At 42.5% G+C, this 27,773-nt stretch overlaps 1 protein-coding gene across 1 annotated transcript in view; it reads right to left on the reverse strand.

Annotated features, from left to right (window-relative positions):
- LOC139230373 (von Willebrand factor A domain-containing protein 2-like) overlaps window positions 1-27,773 on the reverse strand; it is a 181,270-nt gene that overhangs the window by 110,593 nt on the left and 42,904 nt on the right. Inside the window, exons 2-3 of the mRNA XM_070862201.1 lie at window positions 10,315-10,389; window positions 7,850-7,983 (exon numbers count right to left, since the gene is read on the reverse strand). Of these exons, the coding sequence (XP_070718302.1) occupies window positions 7,850-7,983; window positions 10,315-10,389 (209 nt within the window). The remainder of the gene's footprint in view (window positions 1-7,849; window positions 7,984-10,314; window positions 10,390-27,773) is intronic.

The following is a 27,773-nucleotide window of genomic DNA, read 5'->3' on the forward strand; positions in this document are numbered from 1 at the left end:
CCCACCCAGCTGGACAGTGGTGGAGAGCCGTTAGAGGAGTATGGAGTGGTCAGCTGTGTCATAGGCTGCCGACAGGTCGAGAAGGATGAGGGGGGATAGGTTACCTTTGTCACAATTACAAAAGATGCCATTGTACAGACTGTAAGATAATTCTGAAAATACGACAAAGACATTCCACCAATGTGGAATGGCATGCCAAGTTCATTATTTTCACTATGTACCGGAATTATGTGTAACTGAGTGGAATATGTATGTGTTGATTACAACTGATACTCTGTAAGTTCATTCGCTGTCTGGAAAAATAAAGCAGCTTAATGTTTCAAATCAGGCCTTGTCTTACCAAGTATTTTTATCGTCACCTTAGAAGAAGCACATGAGTGAAAGACACTAGTTTCCAATTCAGATCACAGGACGCTAATATTACATTCCTGGGTTATGCTATCGTACAAGTAGATATCATCATCATCATAGGCAGTCCCTCGGAATCGAGGAAGATTTGCTTCCACTCTTAAAATGAGTCGTTAGGTGGCTGCACAATCCAATACGAGAGCCACAGTCCCTGTCACAGGTGGGACAGGATAAGGGAGGATGGGACAGATTTGCCCCAGGCTCTTTCCACTGCCTGCACTTGATTTCTGCACGCTCTTGGCGATGAGACTTGAGGTGCTCAGTGCCCTCCCGGATGCACTTCCTCCACTTAGGGTGGTCTTTGGCCAGGGTCTCCCAGGTGTCAGTGGGGATGTTGCATTTTATCAGGGAGGCTTTGAGGGTGTCCTTGTAATGTTTCCTCTGCCCACCTTTGGCTCGTTTGCCGTAAAGGAGTTCTGAGTAGAACGCTTGCTTTGGGAGTCTCGTGTCTGGCATGCAAACAGTGTGGCCTGCCCAGCGGAGCTGATCAAGTGTGGCCAGTGCTTCAATGCTGGGGACGTTGGCCTGGTCGAGGACGCTAACGTTGGTGCATCTGTCCTCCCAGGGGATTTGCAGGATCTTGCGGAGACATCGTTGGTGGTATTTCTCCAGCGACTTGAGGTGTCTAATGTACATTGTCCATGTCTCTGAGCCATACAGGAGGGCAGTTATTACTACAGCCCTGTAGACCATGAGTTTGGTGGCAGATTTGAGGGCCTAGTCTTCGAACACTCTTTTCCTCAGGCGGCCGAAGGCTGCACTGGCACACGGGAGGCAGTGTTGAATCTTGTCATCAATGTCTGCTCTTATTGATAAGAGGCTCCCGAGGTACGGGAAATGGTCCATGTTGTCCAGGGCCGCGCCATGGATCTTGATGACTGGGGGGCAATGCTGTGCGGTAAATACATGACCTCATCTCTCTCATATGGAGGGAGGAGAGCATGCCGGGAGATCTCAGAGATGCAGTGATCATGACCATCTTTGAAAAAGGGGATAAATCCGACTGCGGCAACTACAGAGAAATCTCCCCGATATCAGCCACTGGGAAAGTTGTCGCTAGAGTCCTTCTCAACTGTCTTCTCCCTGTGGCCGAGGAGCTCCTCCCGGAGTCACAATGCAGATTTTGTCCCCTACTGGGCACAATGGACATGATTTTTACAGCACCAGTCCTTATACATGACCTTCATCGACCTTACAAAGGCCTTTGACATGGTCAACCACAAGGGTCTATGGAGCGTCCTCCTCCATATCGGATGCCATCAAAAGTTCATCAAAGTAGATGTAGGGCAGTGAGAGACAACTCCCATAAAAACAGGACTGACTGCTACCAGTGAACCTGAGGAGCTATCTATAGCAGACCTGAACAGTGCTAAATAAATGCAAGTTTTTTTTCTTATAACTCTATATATATATATATATACATACACATCTATACATATGTATATACATACATACACACAAACACATATTACATATATATATATGCTAGGGAAATCCAGAACAAGGGGGCATAATCTTAAAGTTATAGCTAGGTAATTTAGGAGTGAAATTAGGAAGCACTTTTTCCAACTGATTTTAATGGAACAAAAATCTGTATTCACGTATTCTCTGTGTCTCTTCAATGTCTTTAATTTCTTTTATAATGCTCCTTTGTATTGTCGCATGGTAATATCAATTCAGTCATTTAACCATCTCCTGTTTTCCTTTCAAGCACTTTTCAGATCATTCTACTTCCTCTCTTGTATGTACGTGCCTAACTTTTTTTCCTGCTCCTTCACTTTATTATTTTGTTCATTGTTAAATGCTCTTCAGTTGCATTTTATTTCCAGTTCTGATGAAGGGTCTACAGGGTCATTTCCACCTTCGCCACCTGGGCAGTAACATTTTGGAGCGGATCACTTGCCTGTTGTATAACCTAATACTGAAATCAACTGAATCAACACCAAGGCCTGGGTTTTGCCAACGCTCAAAAGGTGGGTTTGGAGGCTGGTCTGCTGTCAAAATCTAAAAGATTAAAAGCGGGGCGGGATCTCACTGTGAACCCACCTCCGTGTCAGCTTACCAAGTGCCGGGTCTGAGTACACTTTACAGACCCGACACTAAGCGGCAGGTGAGCCAAATGAAATAGTTACAAGGTTGTTAAAAGGTACTTAAACGGCATTTTACCATCCATTAAACATCTTTCCAGCTTTTTGACGACATTCACGGCACTCGGGGATTACGTCAGGTAATTAGATCAGGTTTTCAGTGACTCACCATTCCTCTGAATAGGTGACACCTGCAAAAGTGGTATAAAAGCTACCATTTCACCACTGTTCATTTTCCAATATTAGAAACTGAAGCCTCCAGGATTTGGAATATACTTTTCAGCTTTAGGAAGATTGGAAGTGTTTGGAGTAAACTCTTTATCCACTGTCACCTCCTTGGAGCAACCTCTCTCACCATTGACAGATCGCTTTTGTCACATCAACCTCAGCTACCATCTAATCCAGCAGCATGGAGCCAGCAGCGGGATTAGAACCTGCACTCGACATCGCCTGCCTCCCTCCCGCCTCGTTAAGCGAAATTGAGGCCCAAGTAAACAAAAGAGACCAGACCACAGACAAACCTGGTTTTTCTCTCAAGCAAGCCTGGAAAATACTCACAATACTGTCAGGAATTAAATAAAGTTGATTTCTATCATTCCTGTGCTGTGCTGGCTGTTTCAACCCAAAAAGACACTTTTCAGCATGTTCTCCAAATTATGTAATGGAATGGTGGCATCACACCAGGGATCACAGTCTCAAAATAAGGGGTCGGCCATATAGGACTGACATGAAGAGAAATGTCTTCACTCAAAGGGTTGTAAATCTTTGGAATTCTCCATCCCACAGGGCTGTGGATGCTCAGTCATTGAGTATGGTCAAGATTGAGATCGCTAGATTTTTGGATACTGTGGGAATCAAGGAATATGGGAATTGTGCGTGAAGATAGAGTTGAGGTAGAAGATCAGCCAGGATCTTATTGAATGGCAGAGCAGTTTCAAAGGACCAAATGGCCTACTTCGGCTCCTATTTCTTAAGTTCTTGGGCCGTAATTTGCGGCCCTATGGGTGCGTACAAGGTGCTCATGCGCCCGTAAGGGCTGTGCAAGATCTGAGTTTTTGCGCGCGAAGCACATGCATGAAATCACATAATTTACAATCTGTCAAGAATTGACAGATCCAATGCATCCCCAGGAAAAGGCCATCCGCAGGTGGAGAGTTGCGCTATTTGCCCAACCTCTGCCCACCGAATGCCCATGAAATTCTTACGGCTGGTAAAGCCTGCTTTTACCAGTGTAAGAGTTTAAAAAAACATAAATATCATTTATACATTAAAAACACTGTGCAATAAGATAAATTTATTTTTAGTCCCATTAAACCATGTAAATTTATTTTTCATAAAAATTAAAGTTTTGTTTTAAATATTTAATTAAATGCCATCTTAATTAATTTTAAATATGTAATTTGGTTTCTAATTTATTTGAAGTGTAGGTGTATTTTTGGGCTAATCCCATTCATACATATGGGGTTTCCGTACATAAGGAATCCCCATAAGCATGAATGGGAATTCCCTTCTTTTATTGGATGGGCTGGCCCACGTGATCCTGGGGCACTTGCAAACTGCCTGCACCCCTGAGATACATGGGCCTATCCGCGGGTACCCGGAGAGGCCCAGCACCGGGAATCTCTGTACCTCCTAGACCACCAAAAAGGCGGGCATTTTATTTGCCGATCTCCGCAAGAAGCCTCTGACTGCAAATTCAGGGCCGATATGTTTTTAAACTCAGGCAGTTTCTACAACAGGTGGTTTTTCTGCTCCCCAGGTTATCGCCCAGGTGGCAAAACTTTAGGTAAATCCACTTATGACAGAAAAAATCCTACTTGCCGATTTGCTTTCCCATTCAAACTGTCTTTCCTCCTCTCCCTAATATCCCAACTCATGCTTGTAAACTTGCCAAGAGTGGCAGCTACTCTGTGGTACCTTGCTTGAACAAACATAGAAACATAGAAACATAGAAAATAGGTGCAGGAGTAGGCCATTCTAGCCTGCACCGCCATTCAATGAGTTCATGGCTGAACATTCAACTTCAGTACCCCATTCCTGCTTTCTCGCCATACCCCTTGATCCCCCTAGTAGTAAGGACCTCATCTAACTCCTTTTTGAATATATTTAGTGAATTGGCCTCAACAACTTTCTGTGGTAGAGAATTCCACAGGTTCACCACTCTCTGGGTGAAGAAGTTCCTCCGCATCTCGGTCCTAAATGGCTTATACCTTATCCTTAGACTGTGACCGCTGGTTCTGGACTTCCCCAATATTGGGAACATTCTTCCTGCATCTAACCTATCTAACCCCGTCAGAATTTTAAATGTTTCTATGAGGTCCCCTCTCATTCTTCTGAACTCCAGTGAATACAAGCCCGGTTGATCCAGTCTTTCTTGATAGGTCAGTCCCGCCATCCCGGGAATCAGTCTGGTGAACCTTCGCTGCACTCCCTCAATAGCAAGAATGTCCTTCCTCAGGTTAGGAGACCAAAACTGTACACAATACTCCAGGTGTGGCCTCACCAATGCCCTGTACAACTGTAGCAACACCTCCCTGCCCCTGTACTCAAATCCCCTTGCTATGAAGGCCAACATGCCATTTGCTTTCTTAACCGCCTGCTGCACCTGCATGCCAACCTTCAATGACTGATGTACCACGACACCCAGGTCTCTTTGCACCTCCCCTTTTCCTAATCTGTCACCATTCAGATAATAGTCTGTCTCTCTGTTTTTACAACCAAAGTGGATAACCTCACATTTATCCACATTATACTTCATCTGCCATGCATTTGCCCACTCACCTAACCTATCCAAGTCGCTCTGCAGCCTCACAGCATCCTCCTCGCAGCTCACACTGCCACCCAACTTAGTGTCATCCGCAAATTTGGAGATACTACATTTAATCCCCTCATCTAAATCATTATTGTACAGTGTAAACAGCTGGGGCCCCAGCACAGAACCTTGCGGTACCCCACTAGTCATTGCCTGCCATTCTGAAAAGTACCCATTTACTCCTACTCTTTGCTTCCTGTCTGACAACCAGTTCTCAATCCATGTCAGCACACTACCCCCAATCCCATGTGCTCTAACTTTGCACATCAATCTCTTGTGTGGGACCTTGTCGAACGCCTTCTGAAAGTCCAAATATACCACATCAACTGGTTCTCCCTTGTCCACTCTACTGGAAACATCCTCAAAAAATTCCAGAAGATTTGTCAAGCATGATTTCCCTTTCACAAATCCATGCTGACTTGGACCTATCATGTCACCTCTTTCCAAATGCACTGCTATGACATCCTTAATAATTGATTCCATCATTTTACCCACTACCGATGTCAGGCTGACCGGTCTATAATTCCCTGTTTTCTCTCTCCCTCCTTTTTTAAAAAGTGGGGTTACATTGGCTACCCTCCACTCTATAGGAACTGATCCAGAGTCAATGAAATGTTGGAAAATGACTGTCAATGCATCCACTATTTCCAAGGCCACCTCCTTAAGTACTCTGGGATGCAGTCCATCAGGCCCTGGGGATTTATCGGCCTTCAATCCCATCAATTTCCCCAACACAATTTCCCGGCTAATAAGGATTTCCCTCAGTTCCTCCTCCTTACTAGACCCCCCGACCCCTTTTATAACCGGAAGGTTATTTGTGTCCTCCTTCGTGAATACCGAACCAAAGTACTTGTTCAATTGGTCCGCCATTTCTTTGTTCCCCGTTATGACTTCCCCTGATTCTGACTGCAGGGGACCTACGTTTGTCTTTACTAACCTTTTTCTCTTTACATATCTATAGAAAGTTTTGCAATCCGTCTTAATGTTCCCTGCAAGCTTCTTCTCATACTCCATTTTCCCTGCCCTAATCAAACCCTTTGTCCTCCTCTGCTGAGTTCTAAATTTCTCCCAGTCCCCAGGTTCGCTGCTATTTCTGGCCAATTTGTATGCCACTTCCTTGGCTTTAATACTATCCCTGATTTCCCTTGATAGCCACGGTTGAGCCACCTTCCCTTTTTTATTTTTATGCCAGACAGGAATGTACAATTGTTGTAATTCATCCATGCGGTCTCTAAATGTCTGCCATTGCCCATCCACAGTCAACCCCTTAAGTATCATTCGCCAATCCATCCCAACCAATTCACACCTCATACCTTCAAAGTTAGCCTTCTTAAGTTCTGGACCATGGTCTCTGAATTAACTGTTTCATTCTCCATCCTAATGCAGAATTCCACCATATTATGGTCACTCTTCCCCAAGGGGCCTCGCACAACGAGATTGCTAATTAATCCTCTCTCATTACATAACACCCAGTCTAAGATGGCCTCCCCCCTAGTTGGTTCCTCGACATATTGGTCTAAAAAACCATCCCTTATGCACTCCAGGAAATCCTCCTCCACCGTATTGCTTCCAGTTTGGTTAGCCCAATCTATGTGCATATTAAAGTCACCCATTATAACTGCTGCACCTTTATTGCATGCACCCCTAATTTCCTGTTTGATGCCCTCCCCAACATCACTACTACTGTTTGGAGGTCTGTACACAACTCCCACTAACGTTTTTTGCCCTTTGGTGTTCTGTAGCTCTACCCATATAGATTCCACATCATCCAAGCTAATATCCTTCCTAACTATTGCCTTAATCTCCTCCTTAACCAGCAATGCTACCCCACCTCCTTTTCCTTTTATTCTATCCTTCCTGATGGACAGGAAAAGGCCCTCTGGTTCACCCAACCTGTCCCACACAACTGCAATGCCTTGCGCACACCTCCTGCCTCAGCTGAAAGCCATGTGAGTGGCCATTTTTCTCCTGCAAGCCTAGAGAATAAGGAGAAGGAACCATTTCACTATTGGGGGCATCACACGCAAACTCTTACCCGACATCCACATACATGAACTTTCCAGCAGGAACCACTGGACACTGATCAGGATTGGGAAAATGGACAGATTGTTCCACTCTCTAGCTCAGGGGTGCTAAGGCCAATTGTACTGACCTTTTAGTCACCCTGGTTGCTATCAACTAACTCAGCAAAGACGGAAGACTAAATGTAGGACCTTGCTGGGTTGTACAGCTCAATGAACTTTCTAACTGAGTCATTGGGCAAGCAGTAATTATTTGTCTTAAAGGTTAACTGAATTTCCATTGTCATGCCATAAGATGCAAATTTATTGTGACAGTACTATCAGTCTGTACAAAAGTAAATGGAAGTTTTGTTAATCACCAAGATATTTTCACTGACAGCAGATCTTAGCAGACAAGCTGAATAATCAGTAAAAATGCATACTTAACTTACATGCAATAGCACAAACAAATCTATTAGAATTTAGAATAAACGTGGTGCTTCGTTTTTCCAGCTAATTTTATCACATTCATTATCACTTACCCTGTCGGGATTAATGTCAAGAATATCGCACAGTTTGCCCGCAAAGTGTTTTGATCTTTCAAAGCTTCCTTTTCCTATACTATAGGATCCATCCATCAGCAACAGCACGTCAATAGCTGACGAGCACTGAATTACTAAAAAAAGAAATAAAACATGGTTGCATGGTTTAGAATTAACAGTTTTCAAGTGTACAGGTAATTTTGGTAATAGTACAAAAAAGCCAGACATATTCTCGCTTTCAATGGTAAGTATGAGTTCAAACAAAACTTGTTACATTAATGCTACCCATACTAGGAAAATATTTAAAGAAGGTACTGTTGCTATTACAGAGGACAGAGTTGGTAGAAAAGCCATATTACACACTCTTCAGAATTATGCCACATACCAGTGATGGAATGTAATGACATACATTGACGCAAATTGTGTCAACAGGCTCCAGTAAAAGGTTTGATAAAAACTTCTCAACAAGATGGCGCCCCTTAGATTGAGCAGAAATTTCTCTAAACATGACTCAGTGCAGCTCCATAGGGATTTTCTATTGATTGCCTCATATATGCAAAGAATCAAATAATATTCCATCAAGGTGTACTTGGGAAATGACTCGCGAGTGTAGAGCACATGGAAGTGCGATATGACTCCAGATGATTGGTTTTTACTGCTGCTGCATTTACATTGTTGGTTTGTTTCCAACAGCAACTCTACTGTCATTGACAAATTGGTAATATAAACAAGGCAACGCTACGTATCCAAAGGTGATTGGCTCCTCCAGCTATGCTTCTCCTCACTAACTGGCTGAGCAGTTAAAGGGCTTGTTTTGCCCTGTACAGACCAGCAAAATGGTTTGAAGGGCCACTGAGCAGGGTACCAGTGTCAGCTGAGTAGATGCTATTTCCACTTCTTTCATAGTGGATCTAGCTGCTGTAGAAAGACACCTCAGCATAAACAAGGTCGTTCCCAAAGTATTGGAACCAGGACCCAACTTTGAAAATTGAAAATGAATAATTATTGAACAATTCAGTTTGATTTCATATATCTGAACTCCAAAAGTTCCATTTCTGTTTTGGTTTTATATTTCACTTTTCCTCGAGTCAGTAATATTAGATGTTAGTAAGGTTGGAGCATGAGGTTGCACCGTTAAGTGGATAGGGTGTGCATCAAAGGGCCTTTGAGCCTTTGCATACCATCCTTTTTATATGTTCAATAACTACATATTGCACAGTTCAAAACAGTCCAGCCACACAAGGAACCTGCTTCAAATCCAACGAAACCAACAAGGTGAAAATATCCTCTCTTTTCTGACATTACGGAGTAGAAGTTCCACGCGGGTTCTCCTGATCTCAAACCGTAACTTCGGCAGAAGATCGATGGCAACCCAGGGGAAATGACATCAGTGTAACATAGGAACAGGAGTAGGCCGTTCAGCCCCTCGAGCTTGTTCTGCCATTCAGTTAGATCATGGCTATCTTAACTCCATCTATCTGCTTTGGTTCCATATTCCTTTATACCCTTGCCTAACAAAGATCTATTACTCTCAGTTTTGAAATTTTCCATTGGCCGAGCCTCAACTGCTTTTTGGGGAAGACAGTTCCAAATTTCCAACACCCTTTGTGTGAAGAAGTGTTTCCTGGCATCACACTGAATGCCCTAGCTCTAATTTTAAGGTTATGCCCCCTTGTTCTGGATCTCCCACCAGAGGAAATAATTTCTCTCTATCTACCCTATCAACTCCATTAATCATCTTAAAAATCTCAGTTAGATCACTCCTTAATCTTCTATACTCAAGGGAATACAAACCTGGTCTATCCCAATATAATTCTGTTAAATCTGCGCTGCATACCCTCCAGGGCTAATATATCCTTCCTGGTGTGTGGTGCCCAGAACTGAAGACAGTACTCCAGATGGGATCTAACTAGACTTTTATGCAACTGTCTCCAGGGTTTATGCTGAAGTTGCGGCAGAAGATCAGGAGAACCGTTGTGGAGATTTCAGGCTTACTGTGAAATTAGAGCAGTCTTAACTTAGTTCCAAGTGAATGTCGGCCTACAGCTAAATTTATCCATAATTTGGAACATCCCTAATTTGGCAGTTTCAATCAGAGATGGGGATGTGGGAATTTTTTAAATTACACTAGCTTAGTAGGGGTTGCTTTTCAGATATTGGGTTTAAGGTTTAGGACAAAGCAGAAAGAGTTTTAAGATATATCTGGTCAATACTTCACCTGACCTCAGAATGCTTGATGCAGATGCTGGGTAGTTTCTATCTGTGTATTACACTTTTCTCATGAGTCATACTAATGTTCATTAATTGTCAACTACATAAACAACATTTCACTCTAGTGAGAATGTTCTCAGCACTGAATTAAGTGAATATGTTATTTTTACATGAATTTTCAGATAACTTACAGATTTGGCTTTAGGACAACACTAGTCTAAGATTGTATTGAATGTTTGATAAACCCAACTTACACTTTCCTGAAGACAAAATCTTGACTATTGTTTCTTTGTCAGCCATGAGCTGCTGCAAGCCATATCCTTGGGAGACTGTTCAAAGAAATAAATGGAATTGTTTATTTTAAAATGGATGCACTTAAATTTACTTATATATAACTCCAATTTCCACTTGTATGCAATTCTTCCTCGTGAACCAATTGCTTTCTATAGCTTAATCCAAATTTGAATTGGTGTGCAAATTTAGATTATATGCTCCAACTGAACACATTAACAAGACTTGCAATATCGCCAGCACATAACATATTTAAATTCACATCCATTCCTCTTTGTCTAGGAGCATATTACTTCAAAAATGATGTTCTTCTGATTGAATTCAATGCTCCTATTATAAATACTGCTAAGGAGCCAGTGAAATGCTTGAAAACAATTAAAATTGTGATGTTAAAAATCTAAAAACGTTTCACTAACACGCAGAGCAACGCACAAGCAAAATCTTGAACAGATGCTATCGAATTCACCTAAAACATTAAGGCAGGAATCAATAAAAATAATTAGTCTAAAAGAATGATTGGAATGGTACTTTCCTGATCAATCACTGCTATGTAGGAATTTTTTTTAAAATTTGTTTCTGTGGGCATTGCTGGCACGGCTAGAATGCACTGCCTATCTCCAATTGCCCTTAAGAAGGTGGTAATGATCTGCCGTCTTGAACTGCTGCAGTCCTTGTGGTGAAGATACTCCCACAGTGCTGTTAGGGAGGGAGTTCCAGAATTTTGACCCAGAAACAATAAAGGAATGGTGATATATCCCAAGTCAGGATGGTGTGTGACTTGGATGGGAAGTTGGAGGTGGTAATGTTCCCATGCGTCTGCTGCCCTTGTCCTTCTAGGTGATTGAGGTCACGGTTTTGGAGGTGCTGCTGAAAAAACCTTGGCGAGTTGCTGCAGTGCATCTTGTAGATGGTATACACCGCAGCTACGGTACACTGATGGTTCAGGGAGTGAATGTTTAAGTTGGTGGATGGGGTGCCAATCAAGTGGGCTGCTTTGTCCTGGATGGTGTTGAGCTTCTTGAGTGTTGTTGGAGCTGCATTCATCCAAGCAAGTGGAGAGTATTCTATCACATTCCTGAATTGTGCCTTGTAGATGGTGGAAAGGCTTTGGGTAGTCAAGAGGTTAGATACTTGCGCAGAATACCCAGCCTCTGACCTGCTCTTATAGCCACAGTATTTATGTGGCTGATCCAGTTAAGTTTCTGGTCAATGGTGTTGATGGTAGGGGATTCAGCGATGGTCATGCCATTCAATACAAGGGGAGGTGGTTGGACTCTTGCTTGTTGGAGATGGTCATTGCCTGGCACTTGTGTGGTGCAAATGTTACTTGCCACTTATCAGCCCTGAATGTCGTCTCGGTCTTGCTGCGTGCAGGCATGGACTGCTTCATTATCTGAGGAGTTGCGAATGGCACTGAACACTGTGCAATCATCAGCGAAAATCCCCACTTCTGACCTTATGATGGAGGGAAAGTCATTGATGAAATAGCTGAAGGTGGTTGGGCCTCGGACACTGCCCTAAGGAACTCCTGCAGCAATGTTCTGGGGCTGAGATGATTGGCCTCCAACAACTACAACCGTCTTTCTTTGTGCTACGTATGACTCCAACCAGTGGAGAGTTTTCTCCCCGATTCCCATTGACGTCAAGTTTATTTGGGCTCCTTGATGCCACACTCAGTCAAATGCTGCCTTGATGTCAAGGGCAGTCACTCTCACCTCACCTCTGGAATTCAGCTTTATGTCCATGTTTGGACCAAGGCTGTAATGAGGTCTGGAGCTGAGCGATCCTGACATCGGTGAGCAGTTTATTGGTCAGTGCCGCTTGATAGCACTGTCGACAGCACCTTCCATCACTTAGCTGATGATTGAGAGTAGACTGATGGGGCAATAATTAGCCAGATTGAATATGTTTTGCTTTTTGAGGGCAGGACATACCTGGGTAGTTTTCCACATTGTCGGTTAGATGCCAGTGTTGTAGCTGTACTGAAACAGCTTGGCTAGAGGTGCAGCTAGTTCCGGAGCTCAAGTGTTCACCACGACAACCGGAATGTTGTCGGGCTCATAGTTTTTGCTGTATCCAGTGCGTTCAGTTATTTCTTGCTAACACGTGGAGTGAATCGAATTGGCTGAAGACTCTCGGCATTTCTGGGTGAACATGGTTGCAAACAGTTCAACCTTGTCTTTAGCACTCACGTGCTGGGCTCTGCCATCATTCAGGATGGGGATGTTCATGGAGCCGCCTCCTCCAGTTAGTTGTTTAATTGTCCACCATCATTCATGACTGGATGCAGCAGGACTGCAGAGCTTTGATCTGATCCATTGATTGTGGGATCACTTAGGTCTGTCTATAGCATGCTATTTCCACTGTTCAGCATGCAAATAGTCCTGTGTTGCAGTTTCCCCAGGTTGGCACCTCATTTTTAGGTACACCTGGTGCTGCTCCTGGCATGCTCTTCTGTACTCCTCATTGAACCAAGATTGGTCCCCTGACTTGATGGTAATGGTAGAGTGAGGGATATTCCAGGCCATGAGGTTACGGATTGTGGTGGAATACAATTCTGCTGTTGCTGATGGCCCATAACACCTCATGGATGTCCGGTTTTGAGCTGCTAGATCTGTTCTGAATCTATCCAGTTTAGCACGGTGGTAGTGCCACACAGCACAATGGAGGTTGTCCTCAGTGTGAAGATGGGACTTCGTCTCCACAAAATTTGTGCGGTGGTCACTGCTACCAATGCTGTCATGGACAGATGCATCAGCGACAGGCAGATTGGTGAGGATGAGGTCAAGTAGGCTTTTCCCTTGTGTTGGTTCTCTCACAACCTGCCGCAGGCCCAGTCTGGCAGATATCTCCTTCAGAACTTGGCCAGTTTGGTCAGTAGTGGTGCTACCAAGCCACTCTTGGTGATGGACATTGAAGTCCCCCACCCAGAGTACATTCTGTGTCCTTGCTACTCTTAGTGCTTCCTCCAAGTGGTGTTCAATATGAGTACTGATTCATCAGCTGAGGGGGGTGGGGGCAGTAGGTGGTAATCAGCAGGAGGTTTCCTTGCCCATGCTTGACCTGAAGCCATGAGACTTCATGGGTTCCGGAGTCAATGTTGAGGACTCCCAGGGCCACTGCCACCTGACTGCATACCACTGTGCTGCCACCTCTGGTAGGTCTATGGGACAGGACATACCCAGGGATGAGGGATGGTGATGAATGAGTCTGTGTCATTAGCTGAAAGGTATGATTCTGTGAGTATGACTATAGCTTGACTAGTCTGTGGGACAACTCTCCCAATTTTGGCACAAGTCCCCAGATGTTAGTAAGGAGGACTTTACAGGGTCGACTGGGCTGGATGTGCCGTTGTCATGTCCGAAGCCTGTGCCAGGTGGTCGTCAGTTTTTATTCTTATTATTGTTTTTTGTAGCAGTTGTGTATAACTGAGTAGCTTGTTAGGCCATTTCAGAGGGCAGTTAAGAATCAACCACAATACTGTGGGTCTGGAGTCATATATAAGCCAGACCAGGTAAGGACAGCAGATTTCCTTCCCTAAAGGACATTAGTGAAGTAGATGAGTTTTTATGACAATGCGATAGTTTCGTGGCCACCATTACCAACAGTAGCTTATAATTCTAGATTTATTGAATTAACTGAATTTAAATTCCCCAGCTGCTCTGATGGGATCATTAGTCCAGACCTCTGGATTACTAATCCTGTAATTTAACCACTATGCTACCATTCCTGAAAGGCTATCGGCCTTGGCAACCAGTCCCAATCTTGCTAGTTTAATAACACATTTAGCGCTGAAAATGAATGTATGAGATGTTACTAACAGAGTCAAATGTTTCACTCTTCACAATACACCCATTTTTGACTCTTAAAGGGTCTAAGAGTGGAAGGACCGAAGGTTTATCAGTATCCAGTTTTGGGCGCAATTGCAGCGATACGGCCGTCACGTTCACCGGAACCCGGTCCAATTTTGGGCCTCGGGCTTCATCTAAATAATGTGGGTGAGCTGCGAATGCCTCCAAAGATAGCTCTCTGTTTTGCAGCAATTAATTTTAGGCTGCCTGCCTCACCAGCAGCAGCTTCAGGCAAATTCCGGGGGAGGTAGGACAGCAGTAGTGTGGGGCAGATCGAAGTTGGCTATGGCTGTCAGAAATGCTGTGCAGCCAGGAGATGCACACTGAAGAATCTGATGCCTGCCCTGCTCTTTGCAATCCAATTTTTGTAAAGGAACACCAAACAGGCGTTAGGCCTCTCATTTACATGCGCAAGGAACCTAACACCCAATTTCGGGTCGGACCTTTTTCAAGCATCCTTCAGGCGTAGGAAGTCGGTCCCCAAAATTGGGTCTCATTGCACCCAGTTTATCGGTGTAAAGCAGGTGCAATGAGGCCCATTTCTATCCCAGTGTGTGATCCAGTGCCCCTAATAGTTTCCAAAAATGCACTCCCTGCAAGCATGATCATCAAGAGTCAGAATTATCTGTGTTAAAGCTTATTAGCTTGGATTTTGTGGCAGGGATAATGATGAGGCTATCAGTGCGTTCCGTTATTATGGAGTGAATCAGACAGCAACTTCTGACATCTGCGTATGCGCAGTTAAATAGAGCAATCTGGAAGATGCTCTGCTCCTCCGTAAGCTTTGCTACACTGGTACCTAATTGAGAGATTTGGCATTAAAACACATGCAAGGTGTAAAATTATTGTACTTACCCGCTAGTTCATCATCATCATAGGCGGTTCCTCGAAACGAGGATGATTCGCTTCCACACAAAAAAGGATGAGTTTACAGGTGTTTCAATGAAGGACCCGAACTACATCCTCAAGGGTGAAATAGAAACATAGAAAATAGGTGCAGGAGTAGGCCATTCGGCCCTTCGAGCCTGCACCGCTATTCAATAAGATCATGGCTGATCATTCCTTCAGTACCCCTTTCCTGCTTTCTCTCCATACCCCTTGATCCCCTTAACCGTAAGAGCCATATCTAACTCCCTCTTGAATATATCCAGTGAAATAGAAACATAGGTGGAAGATGCCTGTGCGTGGATTTTTTTTAATGTGTGGTGTTCGTTACACACCACCCACTAGTTACCCACAAAACAGGCCAGAAAAAGCTAGGGCTTGTTCGTTTAAGTGTAAGTGAATTTTTAACTGCGTGATATTTCTTAATTACTACCAAACAACCTCTGTGGCACTGAAAATGTACTTTTACAAATGTGGAGTCTCATTTCTTCAGATTTTAATTATTGTTGGAAATCTTTAAAACATTAAAAATTAAAATAAAAATATTTTACTTTTGCTTTCTATCTGTATTCTCTCTCTATTAATCTCATCTCTCTTTCCCTCTCTTTATTTTGCTTTCTGTACATGATTTTATAGTGAATAAAATATTCTAACTTAAATTTTAAGGTTTGGACTCTGCATATCTCAGTAACGATTCTTCAATCTGATTGGTTGAAAAGACAAGCTATTGCTTGTCGTGCTCACACAGATCCTAGATCCCCTGTGGAGGGCACCGCACTGAAAAACCTCTCTAATTGTCGTAAGTGAGTGGGCAGCTTTAAATATAATGAACAGCGAGCGCCATTCGTTTGCCACTGACCATAAAATCCGGGCCATTGCTATGATGTGAATAACATTCTTATTTATTGTACCTAATTTTCCCAAACTGTACCAGAGTAAGCTGTGGTGCAAAAGTTCTAGCTAGTAATTGTAAAATATTGTAATGCAGCTGAAGAAATATTTTAGTTCTGACAAAGGATCTTCATTCAAAATGTGAACTTGTCTTGTCTTTTCAGATTCTGATTGCCCTGCTGTGTATTTTCAACATTATTTACAGCATTTGCAATTTTTTACCTGAATGTTATGCATTTTTTTATGAGACAAGTTTAAGTCTTTGGGGCTGAGTCCTTAGTGGCAAAATAAGTAGTGCAGAATTTCAACTTAAAACAGAAATATGTTTTCAGCTCACTAAATGAGTTCATTCCACAAATTCTGCAGAATCCACTCGATCAAAGACTTTACTCAGTCCATTGGACTTCCTGAGGAAAGATTTTGTGAAGTTTCTCTCTCCCCTAAAAGGTAATCAAGAAAAACACTAGAATACCTATCTTACCTTATATCATCCATTATTCACCAGAATACCTGTCTAATCTTACATCATACATTATTCACCAGAATACCTGTTTAACCTTACATCTTACATTATTCATCAGAATACCTATCTAACCTTACATCATACATTATTCACCAAATATCTATCTAACCTTACATCATACATTATTCACCAAAATACCTATCTAGCCTTACATCATACATTATTCACCAAAATACCTATCTAACCTTGCATCATCTATTATTCACCAGAATACCTTTCTAATCTTACATTACATATATTCATCAGAATACCTATCTAACCTTACATCATACATTATTCACCAGAATACCTATCTAACCTTACATCATATATTATTCACCAGAATACCTTTCTAATCTTACATTGTATATATTCATCAGAATACCTATCTAACCTTACATCATACATTATTCACAAGTTGACTTAATTGACATAACATTTTCATTGTGTTAAATTTGATCCTCACTATCTATATTTACACATGATCCTGAATTCTATTTCTAAACAGATGTTCATCCAGCTTATTTTTAAATATGTTAATCAACACAGCATTAATTGTTTTAATGAGCAGTTACTCCACTATTCTGGGGGAAATAAATCCTTCTCATTTCAAAGCTTACTTCAGCTTTGTTAATTTTATACTCATGTCCTTTAATTATGTACTCCAGTTCAAAGATAAATAGCCCAGCTTCAATTTCTCTCAGTAGTTTGAAAACCTAGATTTTTCTCTTTTCAATCTTTTTATTAATGAAGTCATGTTAAATTACATCCTTCCTTGTAACTTAGAACCTACAATCCAAAATCATCCTTGTCACTCTTCTCTGGTCTCTCTAAAATTATCTCCCTTTGTGCCCTGAACCACACACATATTCCAAATGTTGCTTCATCAATAATCTATACAAGATGCTCCATTAATCAAATGGTCTCTACACTCATATCTTTTGCTATTCCTTTCTTAAAAAGTAGAAGGCTCCTGACCTCAGATTGTAGGAATTCCCATTACTGTGTTCCTCTTGGCCATGCACATATGGGGCATATTTTCTGATCAGCGGAATTTGCATGTAAATGCTGCAGATGCTTTTACTACATTCCTATATGCACTACTTTTAGACCAATGATAATTAGTGAATGAGTTTAATGTCAGCCTAAAATATACCGAGGGGAATGTAGTATGAGCATGACATTCATATATGAACTTTGCCAATGGAAACTATGTCAACTATACACCCAGTTCTCTTACTTTACCTCTGTTTCACTATTGATCCCAATTTCCACGTAAGAACTGGCTCTACTTTAATATAATTTAAAGTGTTCCATAATAGAAAATTAGATGGAACTTGGGGCTTGGGAGTTAGAACACTGACTCTTTATCTCTAGGAATTAACTTTTTAGATAATTAGGTTAATAATTTCCCTGTTGATGATGCTAAGTGAAATGAAGCTGGCAAGTCTCAGCCTAGTTCCTAGTGGAGTCAAGCATGGAGGAGAAAACCTTCAGTTTTATTCATACTAACATAACTGGCAGTATGGAATAGTCAGACTGCTACAATATGAAGAGCTCTTTGGAACTATGGCGTGCTGTCAGGATAATGTAGGAAATCTCTATTGTATCTCATTCCTGTAACTGAGTATAAACTGGCAAATGATTTATTTCAGTACCACTGTCATCCTTCATCACAGAGTGCACACACACATAATCAAGGCTGAGATGGACAGGTTCTTGAATTATAGGGGAGTCAAGGGTTATGGGGGACAGGAAAGTGGAGTTGAGGCCAATATCAGATCAGCCATGATCTTACAGAAGAAATAGATATGCAGCATGAGAGAACCTGCGCTTTCTTTTGTTCTGAGATTTTAACGATAATGCAGTGTCGATTTTGGAGTCTTTACCACAGGGAGCCCACTGTCTGCAATTGCTTTGCTGCTCACTTGTGATGTGTGACTGAACTTGCCACAGGCAGAGACTTGGAAAATCTACCCTTGTATCTACTCTTTCAAAAGCAAATACTATTTCATTTTTCATTTCTGGTAAAGAAAGTTTAGGGAAAAAGTCCTACCCCAAATCATGAGGAAAAGCACAAAATAAAAACTTTCACTTATGGGCCTCATCTTGAGATTCACCTAAAGAAACAAAAACAAAATATTAATCAATGGTGAAATGACCTAAATTAATGTTTTTTTCCAGAATAATGCAGCTATTCAATGCTAAATGTAATATGTGATGTCGCTCATGATTGAATTGTGATCTTGCACTTGCTTTCTGGGTTCATATATAAAAGTAGGTCACTTGGGCAGGATACCAAATGAGATCTAGCACCTGTGGAACATGCTCCAGTATGATTCAATGCTTCCGGGATAAGAAGAGAGAACATTGGAAAAATTAGGCTTAAAGATTTGGGTCCTGAAATCCCATGTGCTATACATCTCACCATAAGTGCCGGCATTAGCCTGTTGGTGACCTTTGCCAAAAAGTATGTGGTATTGAAAACGGGCACCCTATTCACATAATCTTTGCCCACACCAGCAGGAGGAGATTAAAAAATATAACGGAGGGTGCCTGTTCCAGCGAAGAGGGCCTACTGAGAAGATCTCCAATGTGACCCGCAATTTCAGGGGGTGATATCCAATTTAGGGTTCGGGGCGCTACGGGTTACCGCCATTGCTAAACTCCCATCGAATTTAGTGGAAGTCGTTAAAGGCACTGTGCCCAGTTGCAAAGTTGTTTGTGCCCCGTTAGTAATGGGAGGCACAAATTACCCACATTTCTAGGCCATGTCTGTTAATTACAGAAACGTTGTTTGCCACTAAACAGCAGATGCACACTAAAAAGCGGACAGCCAGGCACAATTTTTGACTTAGCCGTCACATTTTGAACCTTAGCTTTATGTTAAGAAGGTAAAAGGGTTCAAAGGTCTTGAGTAATAAGTTACTATGGCCCTCATCTTTAGTTACAAAACAAATAAGGAATAATGAATAACCACAAATGATTAGATGATTACCTCTGTTACTGAGAGATCCCAGAACTCCAAGGTGCAAGATACATGTTTTGAGTACATAACTGGCAATAGAACCTTGCAGAGACATTACAGGAATTGAAGTTGGCAGAAAAAAATATATTTTTTTACCATTTTTTAGTATTTTATGGCTCCTTGCTTCAGGATTAGCATAATAATTTGCATAATAAAGATGGTGATATACATAGAAATGATGCAAATGACCTATTAGATGTCTTCCCATTCACTCCATAATATCTGTGCCCTGCATCCTTGCTGATCCCATTTCCTCTTTCGATGTGAAAATGTTGGGGAATATTAACAAAAAGGTCATGCCGATGATGTTTAGCACATCTGAAACTATTCTATAACATATGTAAGGGGGTAAAAAGTATGGTAAATAGTCAGGTTGAAGGATGTAGTTCGTGCTTTTGTGCTTACTTTAAAAAAACCTGCAGAACAGGCTGGAAGAGCCAGAGCAAGGTCAAAACTGTAAAACAACACCTTCCAATAGACTGAGATCGGCTTCACACGCTGTGGGAGATGCGAGATCACTCAGCAGCCAGTCTGATAAGGGTAATGAATCAATGTAGCTCTGATGATTAGTTGTAGACCAACTGGTGGTTGTAGATAAGTGTTCACGAGGCCACTATGCCTCGAAAACTGTATAACTGTGTGAGTAGAACACTTGTTCATTGAAGCTGAGGCTGAGAGCTTCCCCGGCAGAGGTTGGAATAAAGATCGTTCCGAACCTATCTCTGGAGTCTGTCATCAATCAGGGTGTCAATCCTCTATTTCAGTGGGTCTGCTCGGGAGAGAGGAAAATTTCTCCACAACAATTAGCCTAGTTGTGGCAGGCTTCTGCGGCACCTGAGTGTGGCCAGCAAAGGTGAACCAAAAGGGGTGAGTATTTTAAGTTACCACCCAATAGTCGGGGAGCGGTGAGTCATCGAGGAGGAGGTGGCGCAGTGAGTCGGGAGGCCTATAAAGCCCCAACAATCGGGGAGCGGCAGCGTCGACGAGGAGGCTAGCTGATGCAGGGAGAGAAGGCAAAAAAGTAGAAAGAAATCGAAGGGTGACGTCACAGCCGAGGGGGTAAGTGATTGGCTGGTGATTGGTGAGTAGTTTTTCTTCTTTTTCTTTTCCTTTATCAGTAGATAACCTTTATCATTGTTGCCAAATTAAGTTAATCTAAGGGTTAAGTCATGGCAGGAGAACTCGGACATGTGTCATGCTCCTCCTGTGCTATGTGGGAACTCAGGGACGCTTCCAGTGTCCCTGACGACTAAATGTGCAGGAAGTGTATCCTGCTGCAGCACCTGACAGATCACATTGCAACACTGGAGCTGCACATGGATTCACTCTGGAGCATCCGCGATGCTGAGGATGTTGTGACTAGCACGTTTAGTGAGTTGGAAAAAACGCAGCTAAAGGTTACGCAGGCAGATTGGGAATGGGTGACCTGCAGGAAGAGCAGTGGAAGGAAGGTAGTGCAGGGATCTCCTGCAGTCATCCCCCTCCAAAATAGATACACCATTTTGGGTACTGTTGGGGCGGATGACTCATCAGGGGAGGGCAGCAGCAGCCAAGTTCATGGCACCAAGGGTGGCTCTGTTGCACAGGAGGGCAGGAAAAAGAATGGGAAAGTTATAGTGGTAGGGGATTCTATTGTAAGGGGAATAGATAGACATTTCTGCAGCCTCAATCGAGACTTCAGGATGGTATGTTGCCTCCCTGGTGCAAGGGTCAATGATGTCTTGGAGTGGCTGCAGGACATTTTGGAGGGGGAAGGTGAACAGCCGTTGTCGTGGTGCATATAGGTACCGATGATATAGGTTAAAAAAATGGGATGAGTTCCTACAAGCTAAATTTAGGGAGCTAGGAGTTAAAATTAAAAAGTAGGACCTCAAAGTTAGTAATCTCAGGATTGCTACAAGTGCCACATGCTAGTCAGAGTAGGAATCACAGGATAGCTAAGGTGAATACATGGCTTGAGGAGTGGTGCAGAAGGGAGGATTCAAATTAGTGCGATATTGGAACCGGTTCTGGGGGAGGTGGGACCAGTACAAACCAGACGGTCTGCACCTGGGCAGGACCGGAACCAATGTCCTAGGGGGAGTGTTTGCTAGTGCTGTTGGGGAGGGGTTAAACTAATATGGCAGGGGGATGGGAACCTATGCAGGGAGACAGAGGGAAATAGAATGGGGGCAGACACAAAAGATAGAAAGAAGAAAAGTAAAAGTGGAGGGCAGAGAAAGCCAAGGCAAAAATCAAAAAGGGCCACATTACAGCAAAATTCTAAAGGGGCAAAGTGTATTAAAAAGACAAGCCTGAAGGCTTTGTGCCTCAATGTGAGGAGTATTCGTAATAAGGTGGATGAATTAACAGTGCAGGCAGCAATTAACGAATAGGATATAATTGGCATCACGGAGACATGGCTCCAGGGTGACCAAGGCTGGGAACTCAACAGCCAGGGGTATTCAACATTCAGGAAGGATAGACAGAAAGGAAAAGGAGGTGGGGTAGCGTTGCTGGTTAAAGAGGAAATTAATGCAATAGTAAGAAAGGACATTAGCTTGGAGGATGTGGAATCTGTATGGGTGGAGCTGTGGAATACTAAAGGGCAGAAAATGCTAGTGTCAGTTGTATACAGACCACCAAACAGTAGTAATGAGGTCAGGGACAGCATCAAACAAGAAATTAAGGATGCGTGCAATAAAGGTACAGCAGTTTTATCATGGGTGAATTTAATCTACATAGAGATTGGGCTAACCAAACTGGTTATTAAAGATGAAATAGCAACGCATTTGGAAAGCAGTGACAGGATTGGTCCAAGTCAGCATGGATTTATGAAAGGGAAATCATGCTTGACAAATCTTCTAGAAATTTTTGAGGCTGTAACTAGTAGAGTAGACAAAGGAGAATCAGTGGATGTGGTGTATTTGGACTTTCAAAAGGCTTTTGACAAGGTCCCACACAAGAGATTAGTGTGCAAAATTAAAGCACATGGTATTGGGGGTAATGTACTGACGTGGATAGAGAACTGGTTGGCAGACAGGAAGCAGAGAGTCGGGATAAACGGGTCCTTTTCAGAATGGCAGTCAGTGACTTGTGGGGTGCCGCAGGGCTCAGTGCTGGGACACCAGCTATTTACAATATACATCAATGATTTAGATGATGGAATTGAATGTAATATCTCCAAGTTTGCAGATGACACTAAGCTGGGTGGTGGTGTGAGCTGTGAGGAGGACGCTAAGAGGCTTCAGGGTGAATTGGATAGGTTAGGTAAGTGGGCAAATGCATGGCAAATGCAGTATAATGTGGATAAATGTGAGATTATCCACTTTGGTGGCAAAAACACGAAGGCAGAATATTATCTGAATGGCGGCAGATTAGGAAAGGGGAGGTGCAACGAGACCTGGGTGTCATGGTACATCAGTCATTGAAAGTTGGCATGCAGGTACAGCAGGCGGTGAAGAAGGCAAATGGTATGTTGGCCTTCATAGCTAGCGGATTTCAGTATAGGAGCAGGGAGGTCTTACTGCAGTTGTACAGGGCCTTGGTGTGGCCTCACCTGGAATATTGTGTTCAGTTTTGGTCTCCTAATCTGAGGAAGGACGTTCTTGCTATTGAGGGAGTGCAGCGAAGGTTCATCAGACTGATTCCCGGGATGGCTGGACTGACATATGAGGAGAGACTGGATCGACTGAGCCTGTACTCACTGGAGTTTAGAAGGATGAGAGGGATCTCATAGAAACATAAAAAATTCTGATGGGACTGGACAGGTTAGATGCAGGAAGAATGTTCCCGATGTTAGGGATGTCCAGAACCAGGGGACACAGTCTAAGAATAAGAGGTAAGCCACTTAGGACTGAGATAAGGAAAAACTTTTTCACTCAGAGAGTTGTTAACCTGTGGAATTCTCTACTGCAGAGAGTTGTTGAGGCCAGTTCGTTGGATATATTCAAGGAGGAGTTAGATATGGCTCTTACGGCTAAAGGGATCAAGGGGTATGGAGAGAAAGCAGGAAAGGGGTACTGAGGTGAATGATTATCCATGATCTTATTGAATGATGGTGCTGGCTCAAAGGTCCGAATGGCCTACTCCTGCACCTATTTTTTATGTTTCTATGTTTCAACCCAATGCTGGTCTCCCAATAAGACTGAGGTATCCGAACAAATTTGAGACAGACCCAGGAGAAGGTGCAATTGGTCGGAACATTCTTGTAAAGCTGCGTAACTATAGAACGAACCACAGCATCTGATCTATTAAAGAGCAGAAAAGCAAGTCGCGCAAGAACCACCCGAAAGCAGTGGTAGGGAGAAACCTGCTCGGCTTATGATTTTAAAGGGATGGGCGAAACAAACAGGGATTGGGGACCCGGTGGGGTTGATTAATAAGTTCTTAGCTGATGGACGAAACCAACCACTGGGGACCCAAGGGATCGATTACTAAGTTCTTAGCCGAGAGAGAGAAAAAAGAGTAAGATGTGAAAGTGTGTGTGTGTGTGTGGAAGTTTTCCTGACTGTGGAATGTTTGGGGTGGGAGTTAATGAATTTTTCATTTGTCTGAAAGCCTGTCTTTTAAAAAGAAAGCAGAATCTTTGTTTGTTGCAGCTCCCCCACTTTTCGGATTTTGAGCTGAAAGCTTTTTTAACCCTTTGTAATGTTGTACTGGAAATGGGAAAGTATGAATAAATGCTCATTGTGTACCTGGAATTGAGCTAGATTTTAGGTTCGAAACGCAGGTGTGGATTTATGATTTTTGCTCGGAAAAATAAAAGTTGCCGTTCGGTTGTTTAGAAAATGTTATTTTAAATTACGGGAAAGTTTCCAGTTCAATAAAATAAATGTAAATTTCGGGTTTGGAAACCTTTTTAAAATGGATGATACTGAACAGTTTGAAAATAATGCGAGAAAGTTTAGAGGCCATCTAAAATGCCGTATTCTCTGATGAGAGATAGTCGTGCTCGAGGTGGGGAGATCGAGATGAATTGCGAGCACTTGTCTCTCATATCAGGGAAGGTTTTAAAAAGAATTAATAATAACGTCATGCTTGAACTGTAGAAAACTCTAGTTGGGTCACGGCTGGAGTGCTGTGTTCGGTTCTGTTCATCACAATGCAAGAAAGATGTGATTGCACTGGAAAGGGTGCAGAGGAGATTTACCAGCGTGTTGCCTGGACTGGAGAATTTTGGCTGTGTGGAAAGATTAGAGATGCTGGGTCATTTTTCTTTGGAACAGAGGAGGCTAAGGGGAGACTTTATTGAGGTGTGTAAAATTAGGTGGGGCCTGGATAGAGAGATAGGAAGGAACTGTTTCCCTTGGCGGAGAGGTCAACAGCCAGAGGGCATAGGTTTAAAGTAATTGAAGGGAGGTTTAGAGGAGACATGATAGGAAATATCTTCACCCAGAGAGTGGTGGGGGTCTGGAACTCACTGCCTGAAAGGGTGGTAGAGTCAGAAAACTTCATCACATTTAAAAATACTTGGATGTGCACTTAGAGTGCTGTAATCTACAGGGATCAGAAATTGAAAATTGATTTAAGGAATAATGGATAAATATTTATCACCGAATCAAAAGGAGAAAAGGGAAGATCATGTTTCTTTCATACTTTCTAGTGTTTTTCTTTGATGTTTCAGTAAAGTTTTAGGAAAGCAACTGTTTCTTTGTGTGGCTGTGGCTCCTCCCCTTTTCCCAAGTGGCATTGGTTAGTTTAATATTGGAGTTATTGAGGATAATTAACCTAGTACAAACCAATTTTTTAAATTCTGGTTGGTGTAATTGTGTGGAGAGCCTTTAGTTCCAGATGTAAGGCATTTCACATCAATAATTGGTATGTTTTTTTACAAATTCTGACCAATATGTAACTGGGGAGAGAAGCATGAAGTGCTATTGAAAGCGAAGTTATTTTTCTGAATGTTTATTTTGAGAATAAAAACACAGAGACTTTTTTACAAAAGTAAGATTTTTAACTGGAGGGTTTAAACTGAAAAGGCTGTAGGCTGAAGTCAACATTGATGGATGGTGTCTGTTTTTGTCGGCTTTCGAAACAAAGGAAGTTAACTCTTTCACAGGCAGCAGTGAACTTGGTTCTAACTCATTGGGCGATAGCTTTTGAATATTGGAAATCTTCTTAATTTGAAGAGAATCACCAGAGATTCTCTGTTTCTTTTGTTTTAAGCGGGTGACCATCAGGAAGAAGCAATGTTGTTTAAAGGGGTTAGTGGATTGTGCCTGAGGGATCAGGAGGGCACACCACCGTAACTGACTACATCTGAGAGTAAATCTCAGAAGTGGGATTCGTCCTCTCCAGGGGGATGAGGAAGAAGGGGTGCCTAATGGAATACCCCCACCTAATCAGGTACAGTATGATCCAAAGGGAAGTGGACAGGACATGGGAGCTGGAAGAATCTCCTTGGGTCCCAGATTTGGAACTACCTCCTGTCCACAGACATGCCTCGCAAACCTCGTCAATCTCACAAAGTAGTAAGAGAAATATCATGAATGGTAGAAGTAGGGATGGCCGAGGGTATAGGATAGGGGTACATTTACAGTGGAATGGTAATCATACCACTGTAACCGTCCATTATATCAAGGGGTGCAAGGACAGGAGCGCGGTTGTACAAGCAGTAGAGTTTTTTAAAAAAAGACTCATCCAAAGGCACCTTCTCCAATGAATAAACAGATTTGTGGGAAAAGTGAATTGTTTGTCATAAACACATCCCAGGACCAACAAATGGGCTAATGGTAATCTCAACTCAGATTATATTGTACCATGATGTGCATCACAAAGTGGTATCTGTAATATTGAATTTGACCAAAGTGGGACTACCTGGGTAGTGCAAGCCTAAAACAGCGCGGCTACATGGAAAATGATCAAGGGATTTTGGCAGAGGGCCAGTACAACCTGCACTGAGTTCAGGGAGAGTGGTGGGCTTGATTGTACCTTGACAAGAATGGTGTTGAAACTATTGGGGAGAATCATAACAGAAGGCGGTGAGGCCTGATTAATATGTTGCAACTGGTTTAATGCTAAAAAGGGGGTAAACCAGATTGTAGAAGGGGAACAAATTGTTTTCAACAAAATGGCTCGAAGTAATGTATAGATCTTGGTTAGTGAAACAAGCCCAAGGAAACCTGCAGCATATTGCAGAGGGAAAGCTCTCTTTCTGGGTAACTGATCGAGACCTAGGGCAATGTCCACTTATAAACTTACTCTGTGCCAAGTCAGAAGGTTGGTACAGGTGTACCCAGTGGCATGAGTGTCACTTATAGGAACAGAATGACATCACCCTGTTAGAGATAGTAGGGTATTACTCAAGCATGCCTGCGAAAATTTAGTAGGATACAGTGAACACCAGAAATGTAAACCGGGTGGATGGAATAACATGGAACCATGAAGATAATTGTGGGACAGCATTTCCTGTATGATCTGTATAAAGAGGGAAGGGTAAATATTGTGCCAGAAACATAGACGGGAAATACCAGTATGGTACCAACCTGACATCCCATTGCGACAGGAACTTTTTGTATTACTCCAGTCCAAACTGTGAGACTTGGGGTGTGAATTTCATTAAGTATTTATTTGCGTAGGCAAGCAAATGTCACTGTGAGAAAGGAGTTAAAAGTATAACTGCCAAAGGGAAGATATAATGAATTTGGCTAGTTAATTGGGCCAATTGAGGACCAAGTACAATGGGCATTAAGCAAAATGTGAAACAGAGGGTCACAACGGCTAGACGCTGAGGTGATACATACGGTACATATGATTGAGATAATCCGACAATGAACCACGAGATGATGTGTGGTTTTCATGTTATCTATTGTCTAACAACAACCACGTCACAGGCAGTTGAACTAGATGCACCATCAGTGCCCGATAGGCGGGTTCAGTGCCCAGAACACACACCTGGGCCACAAAATGTATTAATGTTAGTAAAATGTGAAGATATATTATATGATAATGTACACCATGAGTTGATACCCATTGTGTTAAATTTGACTAATCTGAAACTCCCTGGATGGTGCTCTAAAAGAATGCAGCAATTGTACCGAAGATTGGTATAACAAATCCTTAAAGTAACTATGTCAACTGGGGGCCAATTAAGTCCCGTTCTCATAGACGACATAAACGAGGCCTGGTAAATGATGCAGCAATGGTCTTTAACACTGGAACTTGGTGGCAAACACTATTGATTTGGCAACTTTGGATAATAAAGTACAAGATTTAGCTTCTTGTATTAAGGAACTTTTGCGTGAACAAAATCAGAATCAAGATTCACAGTTAACAGAGGACCAA

Source organism: Pristiophorus japonicus, chromosome 2 (genome assembly GCF_044704955.1).
Source record: "Pristiophorus japonicus isolate sPriJap1 chromosome 2, sPriJap1.hap1, whole genome shotgun sequence".
NCBI lineage: Eukaryota > Metazoa > Chordata > Chondrichthyes > Pristiophoridae > Pristiophorus > Pristiophorus japonicus.